At 34.7% G+C, this 19,632-nt stretch overlaps 1 protein-coding gene across 1 annotated transcript in view; it reads right to left on the bottom strand.

Annotated features, from left to right (window-relative positions):
* Nucleotides 1-19,632, bottom strand: part of LOC121316904 (importin-11) — a 174,426-nt gene that overhangs the window by 154,467 nt on the left and 327 nt on the right. Inside the window, exons 2-5 of the mRNA XM_041252240.1 lie at nt 15,778-15,922; nt 11,953-12,053; nt 9,721-9,793; nt 6,258-6,461 (exon numbers count right to left, since the gene is read on the bottom strand). Of these exons, the coding sequence (XP_041108174.1) occupies nt 6,258-6,461; nt 9,721-9,793; nt 11,953-12,053; nt 15,778-15,915 (516 nt within the window). The 5' untranslated portion in view covers nt 15,916-15,922. The remainder of the gene's footprint in view (nt 1-6,257; nt 6,462-9,720; nt 9,794-11,952; nt 12,054-15,777; nt 15,923-19,632) is intronic.

The raw sequence follows: 19,632 nt of genomic DNA, 5'->3' as shown, positions 1-19,632 counted from the left end.
CAAAACTCACGGACCAGGCAAGGAGGGCATTAATCAGAGAGGCAACAAAGAGTCCAAAGATAACCCTGAAGGAGCTGCAATACTTTCGCAAGCCACTGTAAGCCGCCCTGGATAAGGGTGTCTGCTAAGAAAATAATACAGAACATTTGGCCAACTTTGCAGTAAACCAGTTATATTTGTGTCTTACGCATTTCATTAGCTATGTCCTGACAAATTTTGTAAAAAGAAAACGAACAGACGATCAACAAATGCACCAGTAATCTAAGTACCTACATTTAATGTTATCAATTTGAATTCAGTCGATTTATGCAGCTGAGATGTGTGTTATGCTCAAGTCATGCCTCTATTCCTGTTTTGTTTTTGTTCCTGATACTGATACTTTTCTGAAGCTCAAAGGGAAGTATTGATATTCACTTTTAGTCACTGTATGAAAGCTTTTTAAATTTAAGCTCAGCGGTGCGTTTCAGTATCTTCCGGAATTATGGATAGTTTTACGTCTCTCGGTGTCATACAATTGATCAAAAAAATTATTTTTTGACCCCAATGCAAAAAAAATGATTTTCTATGTGAGAGATGAACTTTAGTTATTTTCCTACGTTTGAATCTTTGTTAACAGTTCGTCAAAGAATGTTGTCATTTTGCATTTTGAAAGATGCTGACAACAAAGTTCCTATTTCTTTTGTTTAAAGTTTTTTTTGTATTGTTTTTTTTTTGTTTTTTTTTTCACATTCAGAATGCTTTGTAGATAAATGGCATCTCACTTTTGCAGGTTTAAGAGTTTTGTTTGACAAAACCTCATGACAAATAATGCACTGGGGCTTGGGTCCTCCGATCCAGTAACTGTAAATACAATTGTAGGTTTGGAGGGCTGGAATCAGGCCCAAGTTCTAACTTAATTAGTTTTTTGAGGGAATTCTAGGTGACGTTTTAAAATTGGAAGTGTTTCCTCATCAGGAACCATTTTAAAATGCTGCCACACATCTGTCACTTTGAAGCCAATATTGCTTTTTTGCAATTTTGAAAATCATCAACTACAGTTCTACTTCAAGGTGATATGCTACTTACAACCAACCACAGCTACAATCAGGGTACCGTATTTAATTCTTTCTACATTATATTATATTGATATGAGTGATGCAATAACACTATTGAGATTATTCATGACATTTTAAAAACTTTCATTTTAGTTTTACTGAAAACCGATTGGTTGTCAAAACAGCTGTAAGAGTTGATAAAAAACCAAACCGATCATAACCGACTGGCATCCGTAAAGCAATGGCAGTATTTACATCTGCCACTGTTGAGTTAAGCAGCCTCCAGTATCCTATGGTTTCACAGACCCCAATAGCAGCACTATTATGTGGCAGGAGATTTGCAGGCTAGAATCCATGCATGTGTAAACCATTACATTAAATGCTAAAAGTGATCAATTAAAATCAAAATCAATAGATGTAATTCTGAGGGCCAATAATTTAATATAAGCATAACTTATATTAAAAAGGGGAAGCTGTGTGGTCCAGTGGTTAAAGAAAAGGAAGTAACCAGGAAGTCCCCAGATCAAATCCCAGCTCACTCACTGTGTGACCCTGAGCAAGTCACTTAGCCTCCTTGTGCTCCGTCTTTCGGGTGAGATGTTGTTGTAAGTGACTCTGCAGCTGATACAAAGTTCACACACCCTAGACTGTAAGTCGCCTTGGATAAAGGTGTCTGAACAATAACAATAATAATTAATAATAATAATAATAATAATAATAATAATCCTGGACTACTTAATGAGTCTATGAAACCACCCTCTGTTAGTTACTGGACAACAATAACTGAACTTGACTAAAAGAATGATAGAAAACAGCTGACCACCAACCAACTTCGACTGTCAACACTGGTAATGGAACTAAACAGAGAAAATCAGCTGTGTACCAGATATTAAGGCAATTACTCAAAATGTCCTGACACTGTGACCCAGAACCTTCAGTCACATAACCTCTATGTGGCAGCCACATTAAGTTAAAGCAATCTAATATAAGGAGGGATGATCACGGTTTTTAAATATATAATCCATGTCTGAGTTTCCATCAAAATACTGCAGACCTCTAAAAAGGACCCAGGATAAGAACTCAACTCAAAATGAACGTCTGCTACTCCATTCTAGGAAAGAAAACTACACTCAACACAGAAGAAAATATACTATTACTATTTAAATATGTGACTGTCAGCTAGACTTTTCTCCAGCCTACTTTGGGAATTAACTCAATCTCAAAAGCAACACAGCACCACCAACTGGCTGTGATCTAATAGTGCACGAGACAAAACAATTCAGGTTATCAAGATGAACAATTTCATTCAGTTTTATCTATTAAATCACTGTTTCCACTATTTCCCAACAACAAAATACCCTTTTTTGTGCTACTAGTTATGCTCTATATGTCATAGTTTTTCCTTGGCCATCAGTATTACACCTATTGATTTTGATTGATCACTTTTAGCATTTAATGTAATGGTTTACAGATGTATGGATTCTAACCTGCAAATCTGCTGCCATAGTAACGTATGGTGTTTCAACTGCTTCATTTAAATGACTTCATGGAAGTTTACAGCAGTTACAAAAAATCTTAGCAATTCTCGAACAGACAGAAATACATATATAAAGCCAACATACAGATAAATAGCTCACTAAGGACATGAAAAGGCTCCCATACAAAACAACATGATAGGAAGAACATTTTATTTTGTTTGAAGGACACCAAATAAAAAAGCACTAGGAGATGTTTAAGGCTGTAAACTAATATGCATAAGGAATGCAAGTGAAGCTGAGATTTGTTGCCCATATATAACAAATAAACAAACCACTGTCAATATAAAAAGGAAGCAATTTTCCCCAAAAGGCAGATAAATTGTAAGCTTTCAATGCTACTGGTGTCACACCAAGCCAAAAATGTCCACTTACACACCACTGAAAATTAACATAGTCTTCATAAGTATTATAAACTATTGCAAATCAAGGTTCTAGACCAGTAGTGTAGTTAAAGCACTGTCAGATCGTTACATCTCAGATATTGCAATATTACTACTTAAATAACTAATTAATATTTCAGGTATGTTTGAAACTAGATCCTAAATGGCCACAGATATTAAGGATTGGCAAAGTTGCAGGATATTTTTTATTTTTTTAGGTTTATGAAATTAAAATAAAATGAATCAAATGCATAAATAAAAGCAAAACTTCCACGAAGGCCCATTGAGGAATACTGGAAAGTCAAAACCCTTGGATAACATATCTTGTGGTAATTTTTCTGTCAACTTGAAATGTTTAATTCCTGAAATAATGTATCTTGTGAGATTGACGTGACACGTATGTTTTAATTGTATTCCTTATCTCTAGATTAAACCCTGAGCATACATACAGCAATATATATCTTGTTTATTCGGAGATTTACATTTATATGCAAAGGCTACCAAGGGAAGGAGAATATTGTGTGACATTTCGAGAAGACGGCGTGTATATCTAGTGGTACACTTATCAATTGATTGTGTTGGGTTTTCATATTAAATTAAAAGCATCTGTGCAGTCTTATCCTGCGCCTTTTCTAGCATAACCCCTCTCCATGTGGCGAGTATGAGAAGATAATCCCTATCTGAATAGAACCCAATACCAATTAAAAAACAAGGGGTTTCACTTTCATAATGTAGCATAAACATTAAAAATATTCAAGGTCCAACAGCTGAATACAATTAATCTGGATTAATGTGTGCTTCATGTGTAGAAAAAGAAGAACTACACTTTTTTTTTTCTTTTCAATTACAAATTTACCACAGAGGTGTCATTACTTTTCACAGTTCATAAAAACAATATAATCTTTTAAAAAATAAAAATAAATAAATAAAAACTAAACAAACATAAGACAATGTTCCAATATGTCACAGACCATGCAATTTAAAAAATGTACCCATTCTCATTTCAGTTCTTGATAGATTAAATGGTAGCCGTATTAGTCCAGAGATAATAGACAAAGCAGTAGATGTGAAAGCTTTTATTGGACTAACTAAATAATAATTACTCACAAGCTTTCAAGACCTCAAAAGGTCTCTTCTTCAGGTGAAAGCAAGAAAGAGAGATTATATGTAAACATCAATCTCTCTTTCCTACTTTCACCTGAAGAGACCTCTGAGGTCTTGAAAGCTTGTGAATAATTACTTAGTTAGTCTAATAAAAGGTATCACATCTCCTTCTCTTTGTCTATCATTTCAAATGTATACATCAATATAAAATTCCAAAAGCAAGAGGGAATAAGAAGCAAAATTAAGTCGCTTATTATCTTATGTCCCATTTTCTGAAATGTTACCAAAGCATGGAATTTTTGTGTTAAATATTATAATAAATTTTGTATAGTTAGGGATAAGAAAAATAATAAAAAGAAATCTGAATAATGACTGTAAATCAAAAGTTATGTTAAAATGTAGGTGTTTTTTTTTTTTCTCTTTCACCAATACTTAAAATAAATAAACTAATTAAATAAATAAATAAAAATGCAGAACCATCTAATCTTGCAATTCCCAGCAGCAAAACTACGAAGGTAAGGCAGTGTGCCGAGTTATCATTATCTTCATCAGCTTTTGTGGTTAAAAGAGTCGTGCCCTGAGGTGTTGAAATGTAGATCTTGTACCAATTAATCTTTGGCAGAGCTTCCCAACCTCTGGCTCCGAGAACACTTGTGCTGTACACAGCACTTGTTTTTATTGTAGTTTTATGTTTTTGGAGCCATGCTGGTAGTAGTTGGTTGGAAAGCGGTCTACGGTGGTCCCCACCATGGAAAAGTTGAGAACCACAGAGTTAAGCGTAGGGTTCAACTAACATCTGGTCCATACACACACCCCTCTTGGGGAACGGTGTTTGAGATGTCCCGGGGTAACAAAAGGGTTGAACTGAACACTCAACACAGATGGTAAAGAAGCAAAGTCTGACAGATAGTATTACCATTAGCAAGCTAACAGGCTAATGTTCAGATTATACAACTCAAGAAGCTGGTATTTAAATTCACATTAGAGAGACATTTTATAAAATTACTGAGAAAGTTGCAGCTGATTATGGACAAATTCAAAAATTATTATTTCCCATCCATTGAGTCCTAAAGAGTAGCCATGGATAAGAATTGCATTTGCACGCACTGATCACAGGAGCCTCCCCCCTTGTATCATCCAACACGAGGCACAAATTCAAGGACAGGGTCCCATAATTGTGTGGAAAACAGACAATATATAATACAAATATATATTTTCACCACATAACATGTTCTTGTCAAGAATTCTTCAATAATTAAAAAATATGTACTGCAGTGTGAGAAGTGTAATAAAGTCATATTTTCCCACAAAATAAACATGAAACAATGTATTGACTGCTATCTTGTATGAGTTTTTAAAAGAGGTAGTCAGTAACAGCACTTCCATAAATAAATGTACTGGAAACCAAAAACATTTCTAAGAAGGTAAAACTGTTCGAATGAAGTATGTCCCAGTTTATGATATGAAAGATAATTCTTGACAGCATTGTTTTCACACAAACTTCTCTATGTGCACTCATTGGCGAGTTGGGGGGGGCTTAAAATAATTAATGTAACCTTTTCAATGCCTCGGACAAGCTCTCTTCTCCTTATTGTACTGTCTCCCATAATGTATCAAATGACAAGAAGTTACATAATTAAGCTTGTAATAGTGTGTAACCTTAAAACAAATAAATCTCGGAATCAAAAATAATAATAAAAACGTACTGCCTATATCCTGCCACGTGGCAACATTATTTTTATCTAGTTGGGAAGTTAATCTTGAGATGTCTAGTCAACTGGATTTCTGATTTCCCAATCAAATCTACATGCTACCACTACACCTGTGTTTTCTCTTTTTAGATTATATCAACAACTTGGAGTTGTGCGTTTGTAAAATGTTTTACTTGAGCTTTTAATAGAGCAAAAGAAAAGTGTAACTTTACAGCATCAACACAGACGCCAGTGTCAGTCTAAATAAAGGTGAACAACAATCCTAAACTGTGGACACTGAACTAAGTATGAACTCCATGGGAATCCTAATGGACCTATTACCACTACAGTTTGATTATTTAGTAACATTGTGATTAATAGATCACAGATTAGAGAAAATACCAAAATTAAATGGGGTCATTACTTAGATCTGCCACTGTTTAGATCATTAAAATACCAGCCCATGATATTTTTACTCAAACACACCAGAACATGAACATTAATACTTACATCTTGAAAAAGTCTCCTGTCTGCAGCTAATCGTTTAGAGGCCAGGGTCTTGGTCACATGGTAAAATGTCAGCAATGCCCTGTGCTGCTGGAGACCATCCTGGACCTTCACTGACTCCAGCAGGATGGGAATCAGTTCTGGCCACTGGCGAGGGCAGTCCAGTCTGGCAACTTTGGCTATCAGCACTGCAATCTGAGTTGCAATCTATATTAAAATAAATAAATAAATAAATAAATAAATAGGACAATTGGACATTCAAAATTCAGACTGTTCAATAAGTCAAGTAACAAGTCTAAGGTGTCACAAGATGTTGGTATGCTCAAACTTTCACAAAATAAAGAATTTAAAAAAAAAAACTTTTACTGGGCATGAAAGGAAAATGCTAATGTATTTCAAAGTAGAAATTGGTCTGTTTAAAGAGAGCCCAAATCATATTTTATAGAAACTTAATTATCCCTCAATATCAATTTCTACCTAGTTCCATCATTTATTCCTGACAATAACTGTCATTATGAAAAATTTATTCCTGACCATTTCACCTATTTTGCAGAGGTTAAGATTGCTGACCCACTTATTATCATAAAGGTTGTGTAAACCATTCAATATATTTGGACAAGAAAATGTATTTAAGTATTTATATAAAAAAAGAAAACAAAGCAAAGAATAGCACACTTACTGGATAATAAAAAAAAAAAAAAAAGATTAGCAGCTGGTAACATCCAACATTTGTTTTTGTAACTATGTTAAGGTCTGGTTCTTTTTTTACAGATTTCAACATTTTTTTCTTAGAGTGATCCTAAGGAAAAGGTACATTTTTAAAATCAACCTTCAAATTAGACATTTAAACTCTAATCTAACTAAGTTATTTACCACAATATTCTTAGCCAATCAAAAGTTCAGCCCTAACTACTGCAAAAGTTGAGCCCCAAACATGATTCATACTGCTCCAAAATGATATCAGAAGTTTTTTTTTTTTCTTAACCTTTTCCATGTACTTCCAAACATTCAAAGAATAAATAACTCTTCCCTTACAGCCCAAAAAGAGCAACAGAAGTAAAATGGACAGCTGAGTACAAAGCAATAATTTAATTGAGGAGTTGAGATCAAGCCATAAAGACTCAAGGTTGAGCAGATAGTGGATTTTATCAAAAACTAGAACTGAATTATTACTGTCCTGTACTTTGGTCAGGCATCTGTAATTGGTTTCATGATATAGTGATCCCTGGTTTTCCATTTAACTGCCTCAAGTTTGATGAGCAAGTGAGGGGAGCTACTCAATAAAATTAACAACCTGCAAACCAGTGGTAAGATTAATGGATACAAATTTTAAAAAAAAAAGAAAATCTTTCTTACATGAATGCCTTTGTTACATTGCTCTAGGACTCACCTGCCACATCAAAATATATATTACTGTTGAACCAAACAGGATAACTATTATCTAGTCTCTTTTCATAGGGGAAGTCTCTTTGGGGTTTTTAAGATTACCGTATTCCTTTGAATTTAAGACGGAACTCAAATTTCCCGCCTTCAGTTTTAAGAAAAAAACATAAAAAAAGAGGCATTTACAAAGAAACAACCTCAACTACACATATAAGAAATGCTACAAATCATCTATTAGTGTTGAAATAAGAAGAAAGGACAGAGAAGTCGCAAGCTGCTTCTTTGAGTCCAGATAAGTATAGTTTATTGAAGACCAAAGTTCCGAGTTGCAAAGTTACAACCAGAGACTTAAAGGTTACATGGGGACAAGTGTGCAAGTATCCTCTTTCCAAGCACGGATCAGAGCAATACAAAGAACATTTCAGTATTCTCAGTTTAAATGCAGTCTCTCAATGGCATCATTTTTCCTTAACCCAATCAGAAAGACACAAATTTCTTATCACTTGGTTAATTGCCCATTTGTCCTAACCCTAGCTTCAAAGCATCTGGTTCAATCCAGTTTATCTTAGAAGTAGCCAGTTTTTATAACCCTCATAAAATCCGCTGTAATTTCCTAAGAAAACCTGTTTTATGTCTAGCTCGTACTGTCTAAGTAGGAATTTAACCAGAATCTGGTTTAATCTTTAACCCATTCTGTGAGCTGTATTCTAAGACCATGAATTCATTTACATCTAAATAAAATGTTCCAAGAATTAGGCATGTTGGTAAAGCATAAATGAACAGGCCTGTAACAACAAATCTCTCCTAGTCATCATCCTCCGAGTTGGAGTCCTCTTTATTGCTTGACATCTTCCAGACAGTGTCATCTTCTGTTACAATGAGCTGGTTGGATACGTAACATTTTTGAAGGAGTGCACCACGTCTCTGTTTTTATGAAATCCCATGCTTTAATAATCCGCTCACACAAGCAGGGCAGAGGTGCACAGCTCATTCGTCCAGTTGCTGTCAGTTGTTTTTCGGCATTCCTGATAAAGAAAACAGCTGCTTGTATGTCATGGATGATTTGAGATCAGGCAGTAAAGTTTGTCTTTTCTCAGGCAGTCACCTCTTTTGTTGCTGATGTATCAATATACTCTAATTTAAGATGCAGGCCATTTTTGAGAAGAAGAAATTGGTTTAAAAAATGCGACTGAAATTCAAAGGAATACAGTAATTATAAAAGTATAATTACATTTGTAAATCTCAAATAAAATCTGGAAAAGCATGCTTTCCTTTACTTGTTATAGCTATCCACAAGATATACAAGATCTGACTGCTGCACTGAGATTCCTGGAACACTGTGCTATTGAACTCTCCAGTAACGAAACGACATTGCAGTGCGACAGAAGCTCTGAACGCACCAAAGAAGCCAGCAGCATACTGTAGCTCTTACTAATGGCACTGAGCAAGAGGAAGCACATACATTCACACAGACTAAAACCACAAGGGGCGTACCACAATAGAAAAAAGTGCAGTGGGGTGCAGACGTGACTGACTATGCAGCTGTAACTTCAAAAGTCATACAACCTCAATGTCAGCCTGGGTTAATTCTATGGTCAACAACACATTTAGCACACCAGGTTACTCCAACCCTGCAAACCACCTCCCGTGCTTTCTAATGAACAAGAGCTTGACACTGCAGTGGGGCCAGCTTTGTATTTTTCTTAGATGACACCCACAATCAAACTGGACCTAGAGAATCACAGAATACACCTGTGTACGAAGCATGCATCGAGTATGTTTTAAGCCAACATTTATCATCTGGAAAACAAAAAAAAGGTCACATCACCCTAACATGGCAGATATATACAGTCACAGGTTCTAAGCGATGTTATTTTTCCCACAGCACTGAACATTTGAATGGTCTATTAGAGATAACTAGCAGTAGTTGATTATGTACCATAAGTGTCTTGCTTAAGCAAGCTGATGCTCCTGTATGGGGATACTGGGTTGCGCTTTACTGCCAAATATTGGGACATCCACAAAGTATAAATGTACTTTACATTAGCACCCACCTTCACCACAATCGCCACTTATGACTCACCTGATTCACTGGCTCGTTGAAGTTAGTGATAAGACCTGCTCGCAGCGAGGACTTCTCTTCCTCTGAAAGAGAACTACAAAATCAAAATAATTATTCATATTAGAAACTGTTTACTCGCTGAACAGACAGTATATTTAAAACTTCATTACAGGTATACATATGAAATCTATAAAACTGAGAAATAACCTTGAGTTGAACCTACAGTATGTTGTCCATTAGTTTGTTCAAAATATCAAAATGACTATTTCCATGTCTCATACAATTTTAAAATCCCAACAAAACACTGAAATATTGCATTGTATCAATACAATATATATTTTAATGCCGATATTTAAATTAACACATCCAAAAATTCCTACACTTCACTGGCAGAAACAGATAAATATTATTCCCTGGTTGGAACCATCACCGCATTTCATCACTTCGTTAGCAGTGATGGGCTAGAATAATGCATCATTGTCTTTCCAGGTATAATGAACTACCATAGACAAGCAAGGAAGACAGGAAAAAAAAAATATATATATAATAAAAAAACCCACCTGGAAACGTTAACTTATTTATTCTCATTTTTACAATTTCTAATTTTACATTTTGATCAGTCTGTACTACTCAATACTACTGTAATTATTGAAAACAGTTCAGTATGGTCACAGATATACATCCCCTGTCCTAGCTGTAAATAAACATTAGAGCAATCAGTAACATAAAAAGTAGATCACCCTGACCTACATCCACTGTATTCATGTAAAAATAAGACATATTTCCATACTCCGCCTCCACTGTAGCTCCTTCATCTGGGACATGCACTGCCAGCAGGGGAATAGTAAATTTATGGAATTGCAAGTAATCATTAATACATACATTTTTCATGTAGGTCATGTCCACACTGGTTCATTATATAGATATTTACTTTAACCATTAATATTATATACAATACGCTGCCTAAATATAAATCAGTAATGTATTTTTATTTTTAAAGACCAAAACGTTCCCTGCCAGAGAGAAGTAATATTTTGATTCCCAAAAAGCCTGACAATTGCTGGGAATGATGGTTTAGAGACTTCTGAATTAATACCAATGTTGTCTCCTGCATCTTTCTTCTCTGGAGATAAAATGTAATTTTATCATACAAATTAAATGATATTCTTCATCTCAAATCATCCCCACAACTACAGTTAATATAATTTTATAACATCGAACCCCTATTAATCTCTCTCTCTATGTGCCGCCCCTTCGCAACAGAACACCCCGGCCTTTTGAGTCCCTGTTGGCCAGAGTTGTTAGCAGGCTGCCCCACTTTCATAGGTTCATTGGATATGTGATGTTATACAGCTCCCGAAACTAAAAAAACATAACAGGACAACCTTACCTATCATTTATCAACTTAATCAGTCTCCTTTCTCACCCTTACAGTAGTTGTCTAGTCCACTCCACAAAAGTGACTCTCTCTCTCTCTCTTACTATTTACTTATTTAAAGATTTAAATCCATTAAATCTAATTTTAAAAAAATAAATAAAAAAGGAAGAAATGTGCCTTCAAAGCTCATACTGTACATTGATTGCAACAGACTCCAGGTGGAATAATACAAAAGTTCAAATCTTGTTAATTCAGAAGTTTGGTATGGTAAGCTTAAAAACAGGATTAAAGGTGGTAAATCACAGCAAGGCACAATGTTACAATACGATATATATCTCTCATTTGAATCAATTGTGTAAATCTCCTGATGGTCACGGACATGGTTTTTTGCCTTTGAGTACAGGAAAAAATATTGTGAAATATTTGGATACAGTATTTGTCCCAGCACTATTGGTTGGTTTCAGAGACCCTGATTAGCACTAATCTTGATACTCCCTGATGATACCCTAGATAAAGCAGTCCAATATTAGTGCTAATCAGGGTCTGTGAAAACAGCAATACGATCATTAGCAAGTTACAAATCATTAAAAAGTGAAGAAAAAAATTAAAACTGAAAAAGTATGGAGTAACCTTGGTAAATACTGTTACAGATTTCAAGAAAGCTCCATTTTAATGTATTTAACATAAAAACATCCTTAAACTAATTTGAAAAAGTAAAAAACTGCATAACAGTAAAGAGCTAAAAATTTGAAGGAGACCACTACATTATAAGAAGAAGAATTATTATTGTTATGTTGTACAGTATGAAGCGGATTTATGTATTTATTTTGTTTTTAAATTCAAGAAAATGTAATAAATGCTTGTAATAAACTCACTGAGGAGCAACTCGTCTCCAGTAGCGTTCAATCCCGTTCTTGAAATATAAAACAGCCAGCCATCGAACATTTACATCAAGCGAGTGATTTGTGAAGATATTCTGTCAAAAAAGTAGAACAAATAATTATGGGATTTTTGATGTTAAAAGGTATTTCTAGAAATATTAAGACTATTCCAGTTACTAAGGAAGAGCCCATGGGCTATGAGAGAAAAGAAAAATAGAAATTCTGTCTTTAAAACTCAATTTCGCTTTTAAAAACACGAAATTTCGACATTCTACATACCAGCTGGGTCTGAGGAAAAGCCAGAGGAGGTGGAACTTGGAACTCTTGCCGACAGCACTGCTGCCTAAAGCCTCAAATTCACTCAAATTTTCTAGTATAAATTAATTTTCCCACATATATTATAGAATCATATTTGTTTGAAAAAGCAGCTAAAGTTTCACACGGGACTGATCAGTAATTAATCTACGTTTCTCTTTAGGCAATATAGAGTTTAATTAAGGATGTTTTATCAATAGAGCGCATCTTGCTCAATTGCATAATTTTTATACTGCATAGACAAATGTCTATTTGCAAAATACATAAGTTTCGAGCAATACAAATTACATATTTCTATTAAGTATTATTATAACATCACCAGTGGTGTCCGTAGTCATTCCTATATGAAGCACAGATTGTCCCAAAGTAATTTCTTTTTTTTTTTTTTTCTTTTTTTTTTTTTTTTAAATATAGTGTGCGCACATCTATCTAAAAAATAGATAATGTTTAGGGGCAATGCGTTTTACACACCTGCATCCAACATGAAAATGCCCAAACTGTTTTAAACATAAATTAAGGGTGCTTACAACCTAATTTGAATGAAAGTTGCCAGAGTTGGTGAAGTTTTTTCAGTAACTTGGCATGAAAGAGCTACATGAAGCACACAGATCTAGAAGGGGAGGATAAAAGTCGCACCAAGACAAAAGTGCACGAACATGGCATAAAAGCAATGCAAAAGTCTTGAAAAATCTCTAGTCTGCACAATAAAAATGATTATTATTATTATTATTGCGTTTTCATATTTTAATATTGTGTGGTATAGTCTGTAAGATGTTTCTTGTTGCCATGCTGGGGAAGGTTTGTCTTTCTGTGCATTTTTATTAATTAAATACAAAAACATGCAATTTTCTCATATCAGTTACAATGGGTCATTATTTACCTGGGTTATGGATTGCACTAATAGTTTGACAATATGCTGTTTATTAGGCACTGTGCGCTAATGATCCGCAAAAGCAATCTTTTTTTGTGCAGTTTGCAATCAACAATTTTCCCCAAGTCCATACAATATGATACAGTTGGCATTATCCTGGGGCATTTTTTTTTTTTTTTTTTTTTTTTTTTTTTAAACATAGAAAAGCCAGCCTTAATGGAGTAGATAAGAAAGTTTACAAACGAGAGGAGGCCATTCGGCCCATCTTGCTCGTTTGGTTGTTAGTAGCTTATTGATCCCAGACTCTCATCAAGCATCTCCTTGAAGGATCCCAGGGTGTCCGCTTCAACAACATTACTGGGGAGTTGGTTGTAGACTCCCACAATTGTGTGTGTAAAAAAGTGCCTCCTATTTTCAGTTCTGAATGCCCATTTATCTAGTCTCCATTTCTGACCCCTGGTTCTTGTTTCTTTTTTCAGATTGAAAAAATCCCCTGGGGTCGACATTGTCAACACCTTTTAGAATTAGGAATGCTTTAATCAAATCATCTTCTTTCTTCACTATATAGGGCTGCCGCTGGCTTGTTTTTATTATTGGATACTGGATAATGGATACCTTGGAGCAATATATTTTTCATGTAGGAATTACACCTTTAATGACACACTAAACATGGTATTATGTCATTATAATACTTTATAGAAATATGTCATTTGCATTGCTCCAAACTTATGTATTTTTTCAGAGACATTTGTCTATGCAATATAAAAATCATCAAATAGGGCAAGACTATTGATAAAACAGCCTTAATTAAAAATTGCATATTGCCTAAAGAGAAATGTAGATTAATTACTGATTAATCCCATGTAAAACATGTATACTCCAAACTTTTGCTGCTTTTTCAAACAGATATGATTCTATAATATATGTGGGAAAATGAATTATCTTTATTAAAAGCAAGCAGAAATTAATTTGAGGTTTTAGGCAGCAGTACTGTCAGCAAGCGTTCTGAGTTCCGCCTTCTCCGGCTTTTCCTATGACCCAGTTGGTATGGAAATGTTGAAATTTCACCTTTTTAAAGTAAAAATGTCATGTTTTTTAAAGGCGAAATTGAGTTTTAAAGACGGAATGTCTAGTTTTTATGTTTTTTTTCTCTCATGGCCCTAGGGCTCTTCCGTAAGTTCCAAACCCCTTACAGACACACACAGTACTGCTGCTGCTAGCAGTGAAATCATTATTTATTATTCACATTCAACTATTCTTTCAAAATGTTAACAAATTGTATTTAATTAGGAATTAGAAATAAAAATACATATAAAATTAGTACCACTTTAAAAATAAATCTAAATTTTAAAAAAGGCATCCCTTGAAACTAACAGAGACAAACTCATTACCTCCAAATGCATTAAAAACACTGAATTTTACTAAATGAGCTTTTGTTGCAATATACTGCTCTGAAACTGGAGCACTTCATTAGCAATTTGTATGCTCCCATTATTATCTCATCATTTATGAATGCTGGAAATTACCTGACAGAATTAACTTATGCTTAATGACAGCAGCACACCGTGGATTGATCTGCAACAGGTGGGTCAAACATCATTCAAAATCAAATAGTGTCACAATTAATAATAGAAAATTGTTTATAGTTATTTAAAATTAGCTTCAACCAGATACCAAGCATCCATCCTAGAAGGGTCTTCGTATCAATTACATCCTGTGTATAACAGAGTACTAACGCCAAGCCCACAGAGCAACATTCTAAAGATTCCTTTATTTATTTTGGAAAGCTCTGTTCTAATATAATTTGAGTTAAGGCTTTATTAGAACTGTTAACATACCTAACCCTTGGGCTTTCTCTATTGCTCACAAAAACAAGATTAAATTCAAAATTCCACCATCATTTGGAGTCAACATGAGAGTCCTTCTGTGTTAAATCAACCAAATTCTCAGAATCCACTTGACCTTCACACACAAAACGTTCACAAAACGTACCTACTACTGCAAAATAGCTTACATCAGTTACACAAGTGTAATCGAGTATTTATAACCATGGGTGGCATCTCCCATAAGCACCGCCCAAGGTGAATAGCAAATACAAAATAAGCATTATACAATTAATAATAATATCTTTATTTTTATATAGTGTCTTTCATAGTAGACCACAATCACAAAGCGCTTTACAGAGGTAGGCTGTGAACTGTGCATTATATGCAGAGTCACTTACAATAGGACACTGATTTAACATCTCTTCTGCAGGATTTGGAGCACAAGGATGGTTAAGTGACTTGCTCAGGGTCACACAGTGAGTCAGTCAGTGCCAGAGGTGGGAATTGAACTGGTGACCTTCTGGTTACAAGCCCTGGACTATAACCACTATAAGAAAGCAATAAGAAATTAAAATCATCCTAAACACAAAACAAAAAGTCCACTAGGACGGATGCTTGGTACCTCGGAGCTCATTTTAAATAAAATATGTTAGAATACTAATTTAATAATTCCTATTTTGTCTCTAAAAAACAGATTAATCCACAGTGTACTGCTGTCATTAAACAATAAGACATTTGCAGCATACACAAAGGATGATGGTAATATGAACAGTGTCCTGCTTGACAAAAACGTTGCTGCACACCTACCAGTAACACAGAGTAAAAGCCTGGCTGTGTTTCCCATTGCTTGAGCTGTTCCTCTGCTGGTTTCAATACAGCGGTATCCTGGCTGGTGGCCTGGGTCAAGGCCTGCAGAACAATAGTGCTGGCACTGTTAATGTCCATGGATAACCTATTTGGGACAGAAAAGAGACAACCATGTACACATGTATACCTTTCACATTTCCTTTTGCTTTTATCATCATTAGCCATGCTTATGATTTTTTCAACAACTTCTAAAAGCTGGATTCTGAAGCGAGGTAGTTTTGGAAAAGACTACGCAGTGATGTGCAACTCTTGTATCTGCCACTGTCAAGCAAAGAGGTCACATGCAACACACCCCCTCAGTAGAAAGAAGGGTTTTTTTGTGTTCAAAGTAAAAGGCACAGATTTTATCTCTGGAGTTTGGAGCTCTAGTCCAGCAAAGATCACAACTTCCTAGGTGGTTGAATGCACCCGAAGAGACGAGTTGAATTGTAACATCAACCCATCTCACTTTGGTTAATGATAAAAAATGAAATTGCCTACAGCAGGGTCAGTGCAAATGCTTGCTTATTGAATGCTGGTATATTTCTGGGGAGATGTACAATACAAGCTGAACATCGTTTAATCCACCCAAAGGACATTATTGTTACTTTTCCATTATGTATGTACTAGAAATACAGAATTGGTATGAGGCTTCTTGCCCTTTTGGGTAAACAGGAAATAAACGTCCCACCCCTAGTCGTTCTGTATTTCTAGAAATTGGATGACACTTTGGGTAATGACTACACTAGTGAGATGGCCTTCTCATTGCACTGCTTCTATCCAAAGAGGATATGATTATCTGTTAAGTCCAAGATATTTAATAGGTAAGTGGATTGAGCAGGGTACTGTCCCAGACCTGTACACCTTTTGTCTGGAAGGTAAACTTTAAGAACCACAGTGTCTGATCGTTTCAAAGTCAAAGTCTGGTTATTAAACAGAATACACAGTTTTCTGAAGGCAAGCATTTAAATTAAGTTGAGCTACTTTTGTATCCTATACACAAATGCAGATCTCATTAAAAAAAATCATGCTCACTTAAAAGGCTAATTACACTGCTGCAACAAAAACCTTCCATAGGCCAATATATTATTCCTATTAAGTGATTATAATGAAGAAACGTGATTAAAAGTGTTACATAGAACTGGGGTATGTTCCTTAAGATTCTTGAGCTGTTATTTTTTTTAATTATTACTATGGGGTAACTGATTGCACGACAACAGAAATACATTTCTTTGAGCCATTCCAAAACATGTTTGTTTAGTTTGCCTAGTACCATATATAAAAATTACACCTAATCATGTAGCTAAGAAACTTCAAAATTAAACCAATGAGTGGAAATCTGATTACCCAGTATTACAAAAAAAGAAAAAAAAAAAAATAAGAGAAACACTGACATCTAGTGGTTTTACTTTGTGGAAAATCACAGATATTTTCCCAACTGCAGAGGCCCCAATGTATATTAACTGAATTATTTTTTTTTTTTTTTGTGTGTGTTTGTTTTATTAAATCACAAAGCTAGTCATTAAAGCATGACTTGTCAAAGTACAGGGATGGAAATATTTGCAGTTTCATCTATTCCAGGTTTTACTAGGACCTTAATTAGCCAGTGTATAGGTAACAAGCTCATGTGCATTAAACTCAATTAAACAATAACAAATAAAGCAAATGGTACACTATGCTTTAACAACTAGACATAGCACTGAACTCTACAGCAATTAAACAAATCGACTAAACCATTATGTAAACTACAAAACGATGGGGGTCAGGAACAGCTCAATACAATGCAATCTGAGCCTTATTTCCATCCCTGAGTAACGTGTGCACCACTTAGATCTTACCTTTGGATGGTGTTTCTATGCTGTGAATGTTTATTAAACCTTTAATCACAACTGCAAACCACACACTCAGATGTGAGACTACTGTTTTGTCCTCAGTGCTCCGTTCCATTGAATGAAATAGATTTGTCCATGTGATTTGTCAAATGCAAAGTGCGCTGTCAGTGTGCATGCCTAAGTAACCTTTGAAAACAATATGAAGTCACAATGTTGAACACTATGTATCCAATTCAAATAAGATGGAGTTCTTTTCTTCCAAAAAACGATAGATTAATTTGTTTAGTTACAGCTCAGCAGGGGGGAAATAATAAAAGTTCCAAATATATGAAAATTAACAAATCATCCTTTTTTTATTACCGTAAAATCATTTTACAACAACCCACGGTGTTACTTACATCCAGATTCAGAAATATCCAGAGTGTAGCATGTTCCCTCTTTCATGCAGAAACCTGCCCCAGTGATATGGGCTCAGAGGTGGCCATACCATCTTCTGCAGCAACTCCTTGTTTTTCAACCAGACTCCTTAATTGCCTCTCACATACAGTACAACACACTTAAGCTATTATTGCCACCACATGAGCCTGTACAACTCCCAGCCTGGAAGAGAGCATCTACACTGATGTAGGAAAATGCTTCAAGCAGACATATCCCCTCAACCTCATCAACTATGTTGGTCATACAACTTGGCTTGTTTTAAATATTTACCTCCCCTCTACATCTAGATCTATTTACTTATTTCAATACGCTGTTGATATAATGACTATTTCCATGAATGTGCATCAATTAAATATTAACCATTTAAATTGATAATACTGCTAAATAAAATAACTGTGTCCTCACATTAACCATCTGTACTAATCTGAAAGACCAAAATATATTTATATTTCAAGCATTATTAACCAGCACACTGTCTAATAATCAATCTTATCATTATCCAAATCAACCCAGCTGAAGTCCAAAAGTGATTTGTTAATGTATTACGTCAAAATAGATATGGACCAAAAGGCCAGAATCATACATTTTTAATAATCCCAAAACTTTCAAAATTACTGGATGGTTAAATATACATTTAACACACCTGCTTCTTAAAATGGTCACGTCTATCATTACTTACTTTTAACGCAAAATGTTAATTAAAAGTAAAAATATCCAGTTGAAAGTGGATGATCAAGGATTAATCATTCATATAGTGGATATAAGATCAATATAATATATTAGTATATATTTGATATATATATATATAACATTATATATATATATATATATATATATATATATATATATATATATATAATCGGAAAAGCCTTTTCCGATTTATTTTTGTTTACTGGATTAAAAAAATGCACACTCATGTGCAGTATATAAATAGTTCTGACAAAATACTTTAATTCAGAAATAATGTTTTAGGCTGCATGCATGTCTTTTTTGTAGGTTACACCATAAAAGAAATGTGTAGAAACAGGACCCATTGAAGCATGTTATGTATTGATGTCACTCTAGCAGGTGATTATAAGCATTGTTGTGCATTTTCTCCCTCGATGCTTTTTTGTGTTTAACAGAAAAGTACAGCAGCATAATTCCATTTAATATTTTTGGCCTCATCAGCTGATTTCTAATATTAAGCGAAGTTCACTTGTAGGGCTTTGTTAATATTATATTGTACATATTTAAACTTTTTTTTTTTTTTGTTTGTTTTGTATTAGAAAGTGCTAGGCTTGCCACTAACGGTGTTTCTAGGGGGTTGGTTTGAATTTGAGCACATTTAACCACGTTAAGCGTTTTTCACATTAAGTTTTAGGATGTCCCACTAAGTCCATGTCGCAAAAAAATGTCTAACATTTTTCACGTGTGGTGGAAAGTAAAGACTTCCAAATAAACTAGTAACACGTGCATATGATGCACATAGGTCAGTATACACAGCTAACCTAAAAACTGAAATCGTATACCGACTGTTACAATGTAATCTGAAGGATATTAAACA

Source organism: Polyodon spathula, chromosome 1, assembly GCF_017654505.1.
Source record: "Polyodon spathula isolate WHYD16114869_AA chromosome 1, ASM1765450v1, whole genome shotgun sequence".
NCBI lineage: Eukaryota > Metazoa > Chordata > Actinopteri > Acipenseriformes > Polyodontidae > Polyodon > Polyodon spathula.
This window is presented reverse-complemented; position numbering and strand designations above follow the sequence as displayed.